Source organism: Apostichopus japonicus, chromosome 16, assembly GCF_037975245.1.
Source record: "Apostichopus japonicus isolate 1M-3 chromosome 16, ASM3797524v1, whole genome shotgun sequence".
Lineage (NCBI taxonomy): Eukaryota > Metazoa > Echinodermata > Holothuroidea > Aspidochirotida > Stichopodidae > Apostichopus > Apostichopus japonicus.
In genome coordinates this window covers 14,841,206-14,855,072 of record NC_092576.1, presented here as the reverse complement: position 1 = coordinate 14,855,072, position 13,867 = coordinate 14,841,206, and the positions used below count along the sequence as shown (strand labels likewise).

Below are 13,867 nucleotides of genomic sequence, written 5' to 3'. Positions count from 1 at the left end.
GCACCTTTGCTACGAAAGTGCTGAGAGATATTCTGTCCAGTGTTTGTTGAAGGTGGTTTTTCACCAGAGTTTTTCAAGATATTTGTAAGAAATATTTGCAGCTGGAATTTTCTTGTAGCTTGTTCTACATTATATTATATTTGTTTTGTGGCGGCAAGCCGGGTTTAAGTATCTTCACTCGGTATCTTTGTCATCCGAGTGCAGAGAAGCAATTTTCCCCAAGTACTTTCAAGCAGTATAGAAATAAATCACTGATTAATTAAATGTACAATCAAGAGTTTGTGACTGATTACTTCGGAAATGACGGTCACGCCAAGCAAGTGATTTAACAGTTGAAATCCACGATGCTCTTCATTTATTGTTAGTCACCAACTTCAAAATATATCAAATATTATATTGATCAGAACATTTATGATCATATGGAAATATAACTTTGTGGTAGCAAACAGCTAACTGATCAAGTACGGCATATTATTTTGATAGTTATACTGTAATCCTTCTGCTACTATCTTGACACATACACCGTTCATGAACATTTCATATCTGTCTGATGAGTCTGATTACATTTATCATTCATTTTGGTGGTTATCTGGATTAAGAACTTTACGAAACAGTTTTATAGACAAAAAGAAAGATATAACAAGGTTTGAACGTCAAATGGTGTATTCTGAGGCACATTTATCTAAAGTTAGGTCCGTAATAAGGTATACATGTTAGGTTTATTTAGGAATGACTGTTTTGTGTGAGGTTAGAAAAGATGCGTATACCCGGAGCCTCCGGAGGAGTGGTTCACATCTTCTCAGAATAAATATTACGAACCTCAGACTGAATCATTTCAAACATTCAACTACCAGAAGTACATATATACGTGCGTGGCGTCACAATGCATGGCTAGCATAGATGAATTCATTTTGTACCTTACATGGAATGGCCTCACTTTGCATGATTTCTGATATCGCTTCATAGTGCATCATGCATTTGAAATTGGCTTCACTTTGAGATGAATTGGTAGATGTCAAAAGTCACGTGATGTTGACAGGTCCGATGCAGTTTGTTAGAAAAATCAGTGACTGAGTAAATGATTTTATTTTGAGAATTAAGTTGTTTTTTGAGAATCAAGTTTGCGTATCACAATTTGTTACCAGTTGGCTTACGAAAAAGTTCAAACACGAAGCACTTGCTCATTTTGGCTAGGCTTAGTTGTTAGTATAGGGAAGTGTGGAGTTAATAATTTCTGTTGTTGAAGGAGTATTATACAGTGAAACAGATACAGTGAATGCGTGCAATGATCTTTTATTTCTTCGTGCCTTCCAACTTCAGTTTGACAATTGGAATATATCCATTGTTTGCCAAGAATATGTGAATAATTGTCTTACTACAATAATTGACACACTCCTATTGCAAGCCGAACACATATTTTATATTTAATTTAGTGGTATAGCTATGTGAGGTAAGGGGATTGTGGAAGCATTCAGCTCTGAAACACCATCAGCTACCCCCTCCCCCCCCCCCAAGAAAAAAAAGACATGATATTAAATACTGTAATATTATAGGACATATCATCATGATAAAATGAGTTAGGCCCCCATAATTCTTTATTTAATTTTCTCAGATCTGATAGCTCACTCTCTCCCTAGCCCTCCAGTACACTACATGCATCTATGCATTATCTGTGTTTTAGTAAATACTAGGTTTATGTTTATAAGTTCACGGCCGGGTAACGGAATGGTATATGATGAGGGTTCAGTCACAGACTCAACAAGAACTGGCCAATTGCTCTTTCAAGCTATATATATTGTTAGCCCATGGGACCACATGATGATGACCGAAACATAAATGGTTTATTCCGAAAAATAGCAAAGAACAATGTCAAATGTGTGATGTGGCGTTATTTTACAATTTCTATAGCCCATCGTAATAATACGTATTTCTCTTTATACCTTAACCACCAAATTCGACTAAGGGAAGTTTCAAACTTTCTCCTTGGCTTTGAAGAACTCTTCAGAATCGTTATGAAACTACTTTTACTGTGAGATAACCCGATTTTTATAAAGTTATCAGTAGAAACGGTTACGGTACGGTTAAGGTTTTTAACCGTTATCCAGCTATTCCTAGGCTATCTTTCACAGGATTACAATACACTTTGACCCTTTTCTTTGCTTTCCCTGTACTCTCCAGAATAAACAAAATACAGCCTACTATCACTAGTCGTTCGTTATCAGAACAAACACAATATAACCACCTATATTATTTGTCAATGGTTTTCTCGGACTTCATTACTTTAACAGCTTAACATTTCTTATTGTGGGAGCTGTAAGATGAGTTACCATGTTTGTCCCACAGCCCAGCTATAAATTATGAACGGTTAAAAAACCAAGTTATAATGCTACCTCTATAAACAACGACATACAAACTGGCCTTTCGCTTTATCTTGTAACCTTGAAATTGAACGTTTCATTTACGGTCACCGTTACGTATGCTCATTCTATTTTTAGATTCTGGCGTATGAGAAGACATGGCGATTCTCGACACAGGAATCCTTATAGCATTGACGATATTACTTACACTATCTTCAGGTGAGTAGTAATCGTGTGAAAAGTGGAGAAACATTTATTACACGTACGTACGAGTATCTGCACTATCGTGGCTGTATATAAGATGTTAAGCATGTTACAACTGTGCACCTCTTTCGTATTTCCATTTTTGGTTTCAATAACAAGAGAAACCTATACATTTATGACGGGGTGTGTATATGTGAGTGACGCCCAGATTGTAAGCACGATATCAGAGGATCAGATTCATGGAAACAGTTCATATGTGGCATGTTTAGGCCTATGCCCCTTATTGAGTAGGATATCCCTATTGAATCGGTTTAGGTCAACGTTTATCTGAGTTCAAAAGAGGTTAAACACTGGAAACCTTTGTAAACATGATATATCAATTAAGGAGCCTTGGATACTTTTTGGTTTGCATTCATGATGGCGTATGTGTGTGTGTGAGTACGTTTGTGACGCCCAACTTGTAGACACGATATCTCAAGAAGGAAAAGTCAGACCAATTTGATAGTTAGTGTGTAGGGGTACCACATTCAGTACAAGAAGCATGTTGTTTTTAGTGGAGGTGAAAGGTCATTTAGGGTCACCGGGGTCAAATTGTGAAAACCTTGTAAACACGATATCTCAAGAAGAGAAAGCTGGGTCAACTTCATACTTATTGAGTAAAAGTACCACATTTAGTACAAGTAGCCTATAGTTTTGGTCGAAGTCAAACATCATTTGGGGTCACAAGGGGTCAAATTGTGAAACTTTGTAAACACGGTATCTCAAGAAGGGAAGCATGGGCAGTGAGTAGAAGTACCACCTTAAGTTCAAGTAGCTTATAGTTTTGGGCGAAGTCAAATGTCATTTTGGGTCACCAAGGGTCAATTTGTGAAAACCTTGTAAACCTGTGCTGTGGCCGAGTGGATAAAGGCGGTGGCATTTGAATCAATGAGGCTTAGCAATCGGTAGGTTCGGGGTTCGATTCCAGGCCGGGTCATAGTAAGGTGGGTTTTTCATCCAAGAGCATTCTACGGTTTTCCCATCTGAAATGACTTTCTAAATTGAAAATATTCCAAATTTGAGTTAAAAGCTTGAATTGGAAGCCACCCGACGTGTAAGTTGTAATCCATAAGCCCTTGCGGGCTTCTCCCACATTTGTGGTCGCTTAAGCGTCGTAAAAATAACTGCTGATTATTATTATTATTATATCTCAAGAAGGGAATCATGGGCAAACCTCATAGTTGTTATGTAGGAGTACCACGTTCTATAAAAGAAGCCAATTGTTTTTGGTGGATGGCAAAGGTCATTTGTGGTCACCAGGGGTCAAATTGTGAAAACCTTGTAATCACGATATCTCAATAGTCGAAGCTTGGGCCGACCTCATATTTGCTGAGTTGAAGAAGCCTATTGTTTTTGGTGGAGGTCAAAGGTCATTTCCGTCATCAGAGGTAAAATCGTGAAACCCTTGTATACACGTACACCCTCACTATACATTACTTCAGATTCATGAAGAAAACTGATCATGTTACATCATCAAAACCACAATGCAGTTTTGCATTCTGGTTATACTAGGATATGTAGATGAATTATAGTCAGTAGAAGAATCTTATTTTCTTCTACAAAGTTAAAAATTATCCGAGGTTACCAGAGGTCAATAGGTGAGAACTTTGTAAACATGATATCTCATGACATGAACTATGAATACCCTTTATACGTGGCGTGTTTATGCATCATAATGAGTAGAAGAACCTATTGTTTTGGTAGCGATTACACATCATCTGAGGTGACCAGATGTCAAACACTGAAAATAGGATATCTCAAGATACGAGGCATGGATCCTTTTCAAGCAGAATTGTGGATGTGTTTTATTGAGTTGTATTGCTTTTAGCGGAGGTCAAACGTCGTCTGGGTCAACATCCATCTAACTCTGAAAAGCTTTTGAACCTGATATCTCATGGTAGAAATCATGGATGTTTCTCATGCATGGTATATATATTTGCCATATTGAGTACAGGAATCATGTTGTTGGTGTAGGTCAAAGTTCATTTGAGGTCATCAGAGGGCAAAATATGAACATCTCAAGAACACTATCTCCAGACCCTGCACTTAAGAAACTGGTCTTATAGATGCATGGAAGGTTAGCCTTAAGTAACTTGAAATCTTTGTAAACACGATATAACCAGATAGAAAACTTGATTGGCTCTCATATATTGCATGTGGCTAACCTCTAAGCAGTAAAAGGACCTTATTGTTTTGTGTTCATGTGGAGGTCAAATGTCATTTGGGATCACCAAAGGTGTGTCTATAAATCCTAACAAACACAAACCTTCTTAAGACGATCTCAAGCTTACATTACATAGGTCATATACTAAGAGAACAAGAACCCTTTCATGATGGGTTGAGGTCAGAGTTCATATTGGGTCAGCAGAGGTCAAAATATCAAATGAATCTCATCAGGGTAAGTATTAAAAAGGCAACTTCAGCTCTTGGAGAGTAAGCAAAACAAATTGTTAACAACAAACAATGACTCTTTGTCTTTCCTTGATCGCTGTGAAAATATGTGACACGATTTTGCCATCAAACCATGTAAGCACTGGATCTGTTTAGATTTGTAAGTGTTCTCCCTCTGCAGTATGAACTTCAGCCATTGGCAGCTTGCAAACTACTATTATGATGCATATATAATGCATTTAAAGGCAAGTTACCGCTGGAAGGGATTTCCCTCTGGATTTCTTTGTTCTTTAATCTGTTGATTTTCATGCTTTCTTAATTGAATAATTTAACGCCTTACGTAAATGAAACCGCTACTGAGTTCGAGAACTATGACATAGCACATTCCATTGTTCTCCTCTACAGCAACTTCGGCAGAAGTTACAGAATGCGCACAGACACAGTATGTTGAAATTGGTACAGTGGGACTCATTCCGTGTTCCTGTAATGGAAGTTCTATGGCACTCATAGCTTGGGTCAATGTTAACGAAGGAAAGACCCTTTTATTACTTCATGATGATGACAAACGTGGAGATGGCTACGAATCTGGAGAATTTGATATTTATCCTAACGGATCGTTACTTATAAATAACGTGACCGCGAGCCATGAATCTGTATACCGAGTATCAACGGCAATCTCCATTTCGAGTTTTAGAATTTCGAAGAATATCTGTGTGCAAACAACCGGTATGTAGCTTTCATATTTTAATTATTGTAAACCTACTGTAAAGTGTCAGAACCAAAATTAAATATATTATAAAAATTGACATCAGCAATCATTATTGAATAACCGCTCCCACACAATAGAGTAAATTAAATAGATGAATTAGATTGTAACTATGTCGTACTTAAATTAACCTCTGTGTGGATGCGTGTTTGTAAGTGACACTTGCTTGTAAACACGGTATAGAAAACAAAATTAATGTTGGATTTACTTCATATTTGGTATGTGGATCCGTCGTACTGATTACAATAAAGGATTTTCTTATCTGCGAATTTCAAAGATCGTTTGAGGTCAAAAGAGGCCAATGTCTGAAACCTTGTAAACATGTTAACTCAAAAAGTACACTTTCTTGAACTTCATACTTGGAAGTCTAAAAACATTGTAAACATGATAACTCCTAAACTAAACCTACATTTAATGTTAGAGTTCTCCAATGCTTTGATTTCTATGTGGTGAACACGGTTTGGTCAATGTTAGTTTAGTAGAGTTTTTGTTTGATTGAGATTTATAGGTCTTCAAAAAAGTGTGCAATCATTCAGGAGATTAAATATGTTTTAGTTAAAGAGTTGATATTCTTGCTTTTATCTGTTTTACACAAACTCACAGTGGAACTTGCAATTTCCAATGGCAGTGCACTAAGGGGTCAAAAGGTCAAATATATCAAATCGTCTCAAAATGTTTATATTCTCTTTGATTTATACCCGATGATTTTAACTTCAGCATTAGGATGTGAGAATATTTAAAGTGTATAAGCAATTTCATGTTAACTCTTATTTGGTAACGAAAATTATGAAAGGGTTGGTTGTTGATAAAGTAGATTTGCTAGCACAAAATTGGTAAAGCAAATATGTCCATTTTCTCATACATATATTTGCTTAAATTTCACATACTGTGGAAAGACTTTTCTTTCTGGAACTTGAAACATTTTGAAATAATAGTCTATACTGTAAAATGATTACAATTAATTAGTTGATGCCTACACAGAATTTATCCCTAAATGACTGGGAAAAGAGTGCATTACATTGTTATTTAAATTTTCGGGGTTGGGGGCATGGGCGTGGGCGGGGCGGTTGTTTTTTACAGTTGGGTAAAAATAAGATTGAAACCTTTTCTTTTCAGTATTATTTATAGTCTTTCCAACGTGCCAAAAATTGGCTTCACAGTTCACTTTCGTAGCACACTTTTATTGCCAAGGTTTGGTCGATGGATATGGCAGGAGGTGCATTTGAAATATTTGTTTGGTTGTTGGCAGGTTGCGGAGTTGTTTCTTTTTCTGTAAAAAAAAAAGGAAATTGTGGCTTCATATTTGTCAGTGTTCTAAAAGATACTACCATGTTGGTTAGAGATGTAGCATTATCAGGTACACTAAAATAAGAAACGATACTGAAAAGATAGCAGAACAAGCATTACTGGTTTAGTGAAACATTAGGACAAGACTAAAACAAAACACTTTTAGAAAGAAACAGAGCACATTCCCTTCAATTGTTACAACACCAGTAATATTTTAAACAATTATTACTTAGTACATCTGACATATATATTATGATAAGAATGTACTATGAAATTTATCCAAATTGGGTAAGACAACGAAAATGCCCCCTCCCCACCGCCTCTAGGCCTCTACTCCAAATTCCAGTTTCAAACAGGAATTATATTCCAGCACCGGTACTAAAACGTCTTCGTCATTTGACTAATTTAGAATTCACAAATGACGTCAGATATACGTAGCCGCGCGTGCGCACTCTGCAGGCGCCAGGCCTCTAGCTCTTGATGATTCCGACGCCATATTTGATACTGCAGGAAGAAATTCTGGAGCCGAGAAAATGTCTGCAATCGCACGGTGGGTGTATCTTATTACTTTACTAAATTGTGATTTAATTGTAAGTTATTCTTTATTTAGTATTTTTAGAATAGATAGTTAAATTGATGACAAGTAAATTACCAGTTTTTAGTTCTACTTAGCAACAACGAACGTTCGTCGTTCTAGCCTAACGTTATGCCATATGCATGATATGTGCAGGATACCTCATACTCATAGGCCTAACGTGATTCAATAGGCTATGATGTGCACAAAAATTGATCTTTGCTTATTTTTGTAAAGTTCATTCTCAGACTGAGAACCATAAAATGTTAACCTGAGTAGGGCTTAGCTTATTTACTGTTCAAATCGATGAAATTGTCAGACTGAAAGTAACGGTGAACAGCGTTATAACTACGGTGGTCGGCACTGGGCGGGCCCGACCAGCACGGAGGATTTCCGCCCACCATTCCGGATGAAAAACAGCTTCCGACCGGCACTAATTTCACATAAAAAATACTGCTTAAAACGTAACTATTTGTGAATAAAAGTGTTAGTTGCATTAATATTTCCGTCCTTAATCGTGTTCTATTTGCAATTGTACAAGAATCATGTTTTGCAAGGACAATTTTCCTGAATGTTTAAGATTTAAAAATCTAAAAAAACTAAAACCAAATCACAATCTAACTTCTTGTACACTTGCACATTAGCGTGAACCAGAGCCTAACATACAGGAAGGCTATAATCCTACTTGTGAAGAACAGGACCTAAACTCCCTAGCTAGGTGGAAAAAAAATCGGTTTGCTGTAGGGTAATTTTCGCACTCCAGCGAATCTATACTTTTTTTTAGCCAGCTAGATCGTAAACATCTCTTTTCATATCATGTGTCACTGGATTGGGGGTTTACAGCAATTGGTCATGTTTTCTCGAAAGGGTGTATTACAATAACGTTTCTGGAAAAGTTTGTCCAGTACACGTGTCATGATCATACCGGGGCTGAGCTATACAGCAGCTTGGAGGTCCTCTGCTTCATACACTGCAATACGATGTGGTGAATTGAACTGAAACTGTTTCGCAAATAAGCTTGCATAAAATTTTCACCGAATAGTCACTTATATCTCTAACCCTATGGCAGCCTAACAACACACTAAGTCAATGGGGGAAATCAAGCCTAACCATATGCTTATTCGCTGAACCTGTGACGCAGTAGGCTGGCACTAAAATTATCCATGGCTTAGAGGGCTGTACTACTATTATGCAGATATTAACGTTACTGTCAATGGTCTTTGTAGTTAGCATATATGTGTGGCATAGCTTAATTGTTTTGTTTGACTTTTGGTATGTCAACATGGGTTTTCTGTAGTTCTTGGGGGCATATTTTTAATGCAAATGGCTAATTCACATTTTCAATTGTAGTTGCGTACCACTCGTTGAACAAGGCTAACAATGTACAATGCGCAGGTAAAGGCTATACTTATGTGCTGTTTTTATCAGACTTTCATGTAGCCCGTTGTCACAATTGTTGATAAGTGACTAAGAAATTTTATTTATGAGGTTTGATAACTTGGAAGATTTGCAAGTGTTGGTGTATGTAAGAAACAAAAAGTGAATTCATCAATCCCATTAACATATTTGAAAATCAAGGGCACTACGGTCAATGGCAGGTTGTTCCTACTAGGCAGAAACCGTACTGAGCCCTATATTTGTTATCCAAAATTTAAATTCTTTTAAAGTATTATACTTTTTTGGGTCAACTATGCTCTTTATACTTTTTTTGGCAATTGCACTTTTTATGCCAATTAAGATCTCTAGTGATGTCAAGAGTGAAGAATTTCTAAACACTTCCTGATAAATTTGAATTTGTTAGTGATTTTTCAGAATGCTGTTGGGTGTGATCATGTTGAGTGCCAAATCATGCCACATTAATGACTGTTTCTGCCTTCATGATATTGTGGGGAAATGTCAATGATGTAATGGCTACGAATAAGGAGAAATTACATGACAGAACAGCATTGGCAATTTGGCACTCAGCCTGTGACACCCAGAAATATTGAAATTTTAGCTGCTCCTGCACTAACACACACTAGAAGTAACCTTTATATTCAGCTTGATTTTTTCCCCTCACAACCAATAATGTAAATATCAGTGAATGGTGTGCAAGTAGGTTTATTTGTCAAACCCTGCAATTGATATTTCTGTATATCTATTTCCAACAGGTATGCAAAGAAGAAGGCATCCATGATTTGTTTATAGCTCCATGGTTGTAGGAAGGTCTTATGAAGTATGGCAAATCTTTACTTAAGGTGTATCATGGAATTAGAGGAGGGACTTAACCTTAGATGTAATGTTGCACAATAAACCAGTATTTGAAAAAAATATTGGTAATTACCAGTTCAAGCAAGGTACGATACCACAAAAATGAAAGGACCGAAGTACCATCAGTGGCAATACTTATGAAATAGTGTAACTGGTGATAGCATGTATTACACATACCCTATATCACATAGTTCTGAAGACTAAGTAAAGTATGTTGCTTATTTATCTTTTTTGGGAACCCAAGTATTTCTGTGAAAACACTGTATTATCGGGTGCCATTTTTGTCAGTACAACTAGTACTTGTTTTCAACAGTACCATGCAATTTCACTCAGATGGGTTCATCAGCACGAAAGCAAGCATCAAATAGTGGATCCTAAATAATTGAAGCAGACATTTTGCCTGTCATGTTTATGACACACATGTTTATGATTGCTTGTGTGGTGCTTCCCGGGTCAGTACTCTAAAAAGGAAAAGGTTAATCAGCAGAGCTCTGACAAGGCTTATAATAGTTACATTGTTATGAATTGCAATAAAATCCTGGTGAGAAGGAGCCATGTAATGAATTCGTATGAAGTCCATGAAGCGGCTATCCTGAGGTTTGTCCGATTTAACAAGAACACAAAGTGCTGCAGAACAATAAAGACAAAGTGTTATTCAGAAACATTAAAATTTCTATGTATAAGAGAAGTAACCGACGTTATATGGGTATCATTGTCATGTACACATCTAATTATAATTCTTATTTATTTTGTCAACAGATGCCACTGCTGTTGCTGCTGTGCTTGGTATTCCATTGCTGTTGAAGGAGAAAATAAAAAGCTTCCTGATATTTGCTGATGAAAGTGTAAGGACATATTTAACCCTTCAAGTCCCATGGGATCTTGTCATAATTGATTTGCAAGTGCACTTTTCAAAAAATTAAAACTAGACTTTACCATTTCGCTACGTTACAGGACTTGGTATCATTCGAAAGAGCTAATCTTTTTTTCAGAAAATGACACTTTTTTATGGGGGGGGGGGAATATTGAATACTGCCCTCAATCACACAAGGGCAGTCCGGACAAAGGGGAAAAAGTTCCCCTTTACAGTGTTGGATATATATATATTTTTGTAAATTTTGTAAAACAAGTCTCTAGGATCAAGGGCATGTAGTGTGGGGGAAACTTCTGCCAGCCATGTTAAGTCCGCCATTCAGTGGGGTGGGGTGCTGGGGAACTGTATGAGGTTCTTGTTGTTTTTCAATACAAAGTTCCCCTTTCGTGGGGATTTGTCCCATGCCCTATTCCCATGTAGGCGTCCCTGTTTGTACATTCTTTTACCAAAAGAAAATATGTGGATGCCTTTATGATCTGTAGATAGCCCCTAGTGCTTTTATTAGTGATATATATGGTCAATTTCATTTAAACTTAGCATGGTGGTGTTGGTATAAACATTTGCCATTTTAATTTGTTCAGATTAATTTTCATGAGTGGACAGGGATAGCAATGAATTTCCTACAAAACGCTTGTAAATCTCATGAGAAGTAATGTGATGGGTGTTAAACCATAATTAATAGCCAGTTTGAATTTCATCTTGAAAGCAAATGTTTTTTCATGGTATTTGGAAACAACAGTTGGCACTAACTGAAGGTGAAGAGTTGGTCTCTGAAAATGTAGGCCATGTGACCATACCTTTGACGCATAAGGAACAGCTGTGCAAAAAATATGACCTGTAAAACTGTTCATAATCTAAGCACATTAGTATTATAATTTTCTTATCAATATATGTGTGGAGTGTATGGTTTTGGCACATTGTTTTGTGATTTTATTGTTACTTTTGAATTGTCCAGGGTTAGTGTTAGAACTAATTTTTAACAGAGAAAACAAATTTTCCAAATTTAAATGCAGCTTGATTGGTTGGGATTTATTTCACTTGTCGCGAAACTGCATGCAGCTAGACAACAGCCATTTTGCTTAAAATCACACTTGAATGGGAATTTAAAAAAGTGGTGTAGAGAGCCAAATTATTTCAGGTTCAAGTAGGGTGACTAAAAGCCACATTGATACCAATAATCACCTGTACCATACCATACCATGTAAAATATTATGGTGTATTTTCTTGCTTATAGAATGAAGACCCCCAAGCCTCTACATCAGGGGAAATGGTGCCACTTAAAGAGAATCAACCTGCTTTACAATATTTGTTGATGGGGAAGTTGGATCTTGCAGTCTGTTGATTTCGGATTTGTCTTCATACATTGCATCATTTTACGTTTTCGACTTAGCTTACCCCACTGTTTGAAAGAAGACCATGGTATTCATTCAGAAAATCATCTTAAGCATTAATGACAATTTTAAGTTAGACCTTTCCATTTTAAGTGTGTTGGAGAGGGTTAATCAAAACCTCCAGGTGTAAAAACAAGAATAGACCTCTGACCGTTGTCGTTTGTCTGCTGTTAAAACGAAATTATCATACTTTTAAACTAGTTGATACTTAAAATGTAATTCATAATAAGATTTAAATATTTAGCCCTCTACATAAAATGAAATGGTCCCACTTGTGCAGAATAAACTCACTTTACAATATTTGATGGGGAAGAAGGCTCTAGCAGTTGGTTGATTTCAGCTCTGTCAGCATACATAGCATCATACTATGTTTTCAACTTGGCTTATCCCACTGTTTGTAAGAAGACCATGGTCTTCATCCAGAAAATCATCCAGTATTTTCTGGTCAACTTCACACTTGTTGTGTAGCAGTACATTTTGAAGCAAGGATTTGAGTCATGACATGACATGTTTTTAATAGAACTTTGACTTTTCAGTTCTTATTAAAATTTATTTGTCCATTATGTATGAGTGGACATACTGCTGTATAATTTTTATATCAATATATTGTATTTTCAATCCTCTGACACAATTTGGTGATTGGGACAGCCATTATGGGACCAACTTGTTTATAATATTTGCATCCCTTGAAACAGTTCTCTGAAAATATTGGCTTAATCTGACAAAGTTTTTTTTAATGATTGAACCATGGGAGAAATATCACCCCATTCTAGCTGTAACACTCCTATTGAGGCTTTTCATGTATGCTTTTCAAGATATGTTATAGCAATAAATGAGTCTGGTAAAATAAAGCCATGATTTCTGTATTTTTTATTCAAACATACCTTTTCAATCTTGCAATAGGATTTTCTTCATTTACCCCACAAGAATGCCCAATTTGTTTTTTTTTCTGGGAGGGGGGGGGGGGGCGGATTGTATTAGCAACAGCCAGCAGGAACCCTGAGTGAAACTTAACAGATTTTATGCACACGAAGATCTCCACGCAAACTGGACGCCCAAAACATCCGTTAAAGTGAAATCAAAACTCATGATGAATGGCGCATTAGTCTGATGACTAATGAATAACAGGTCAAGTGCTGTGCAGGACTAATTTTGGAAGTCACCAGACTAAATGAATGGTCATATGACTATGATATATTAGTCACTTGACTAGTTTAGCATATTAGTCATACGACTAATCTTTGCTGGTTAGTCATTTGACTAATTTTAATTAGGCGTACGAAGCACTGTGCAGGACTAATTTTAATTAGTCAATTTGACTAACTTAGATTAACAGTGTAAATATGATCAAAGAGTGTAATGTATGTCAGGTCAAATCAAGGTAAGCGGAAGGACTTCAAAGTACATGCACAAAATACATGCACAAAATACATGCATGTAAAAATCCAGACCCAGATTTGCAAAGATTTGTGGCGGCGAGCAGTTAATTCTGCACACGTTAAGAAAATAGCTCCCCTTGTGCAGCAAACTTCTTCAAAACAATGCGTACAATTATCTACTTTGGTTCGTTGTTCTCGAATTAAACAAGATCGGTAACATTTGAACGTATTTTAGTAAACAACATCCTGCAACAAATATTAATCTTATTTATCCGCAACGACTGGCGTTATCTGTACTAATTTAGCTCTTGCAACATAGGCACTTGTAACGTTATTTTTGTGGCTTGGCATTGTA

The 13,867-nt window shown here is 36.6% G+C and overlaps 1 protein-coding gene and 1 long non-coding RNA gene across 6 annotated transcripts in view; both read left to right on the top strand.

The window, feature by feature from the left end:
• LOC139983700 (uncharacterized) overlaps nt 1-13,867 on the top strand; it is a 91,120-nt gene that overhangs the window by 35,521 nt on the left and 41,732 nt on the right. For all 5 annotated transcript variants that reach the window (XM_071997435.1, XM_071997434.1, XM_071997436.1 and 2 more), the window contains exons 2-3: nt 2,496-2,576; nt 5,397-5,717. In XM_071997435.1, coding sequence (XP_071853536.1) covers nt 2,516-2,576; nt 5,397-5,717 — 382 coding nt within the window. In that variant the 5' untranslated portion in view covers nt 2,496-2,515. The remainder of the gene's footprint in view (nt 1-2,495; nt 2,577-5,396; nt 5,718-13,867) is intronic.
• Nucleotides 6,820-12,984, top strand: LOC139983696 (uncharacterized). The gene is made up of 3 exons (XR_011798798.1): nt 6,820-9,954; nt 10,628-10,713; nt 11,977-12,984. It is a non-coding gene; the product is annotated as an uncharacterized lncRNA (long non-coding RNA).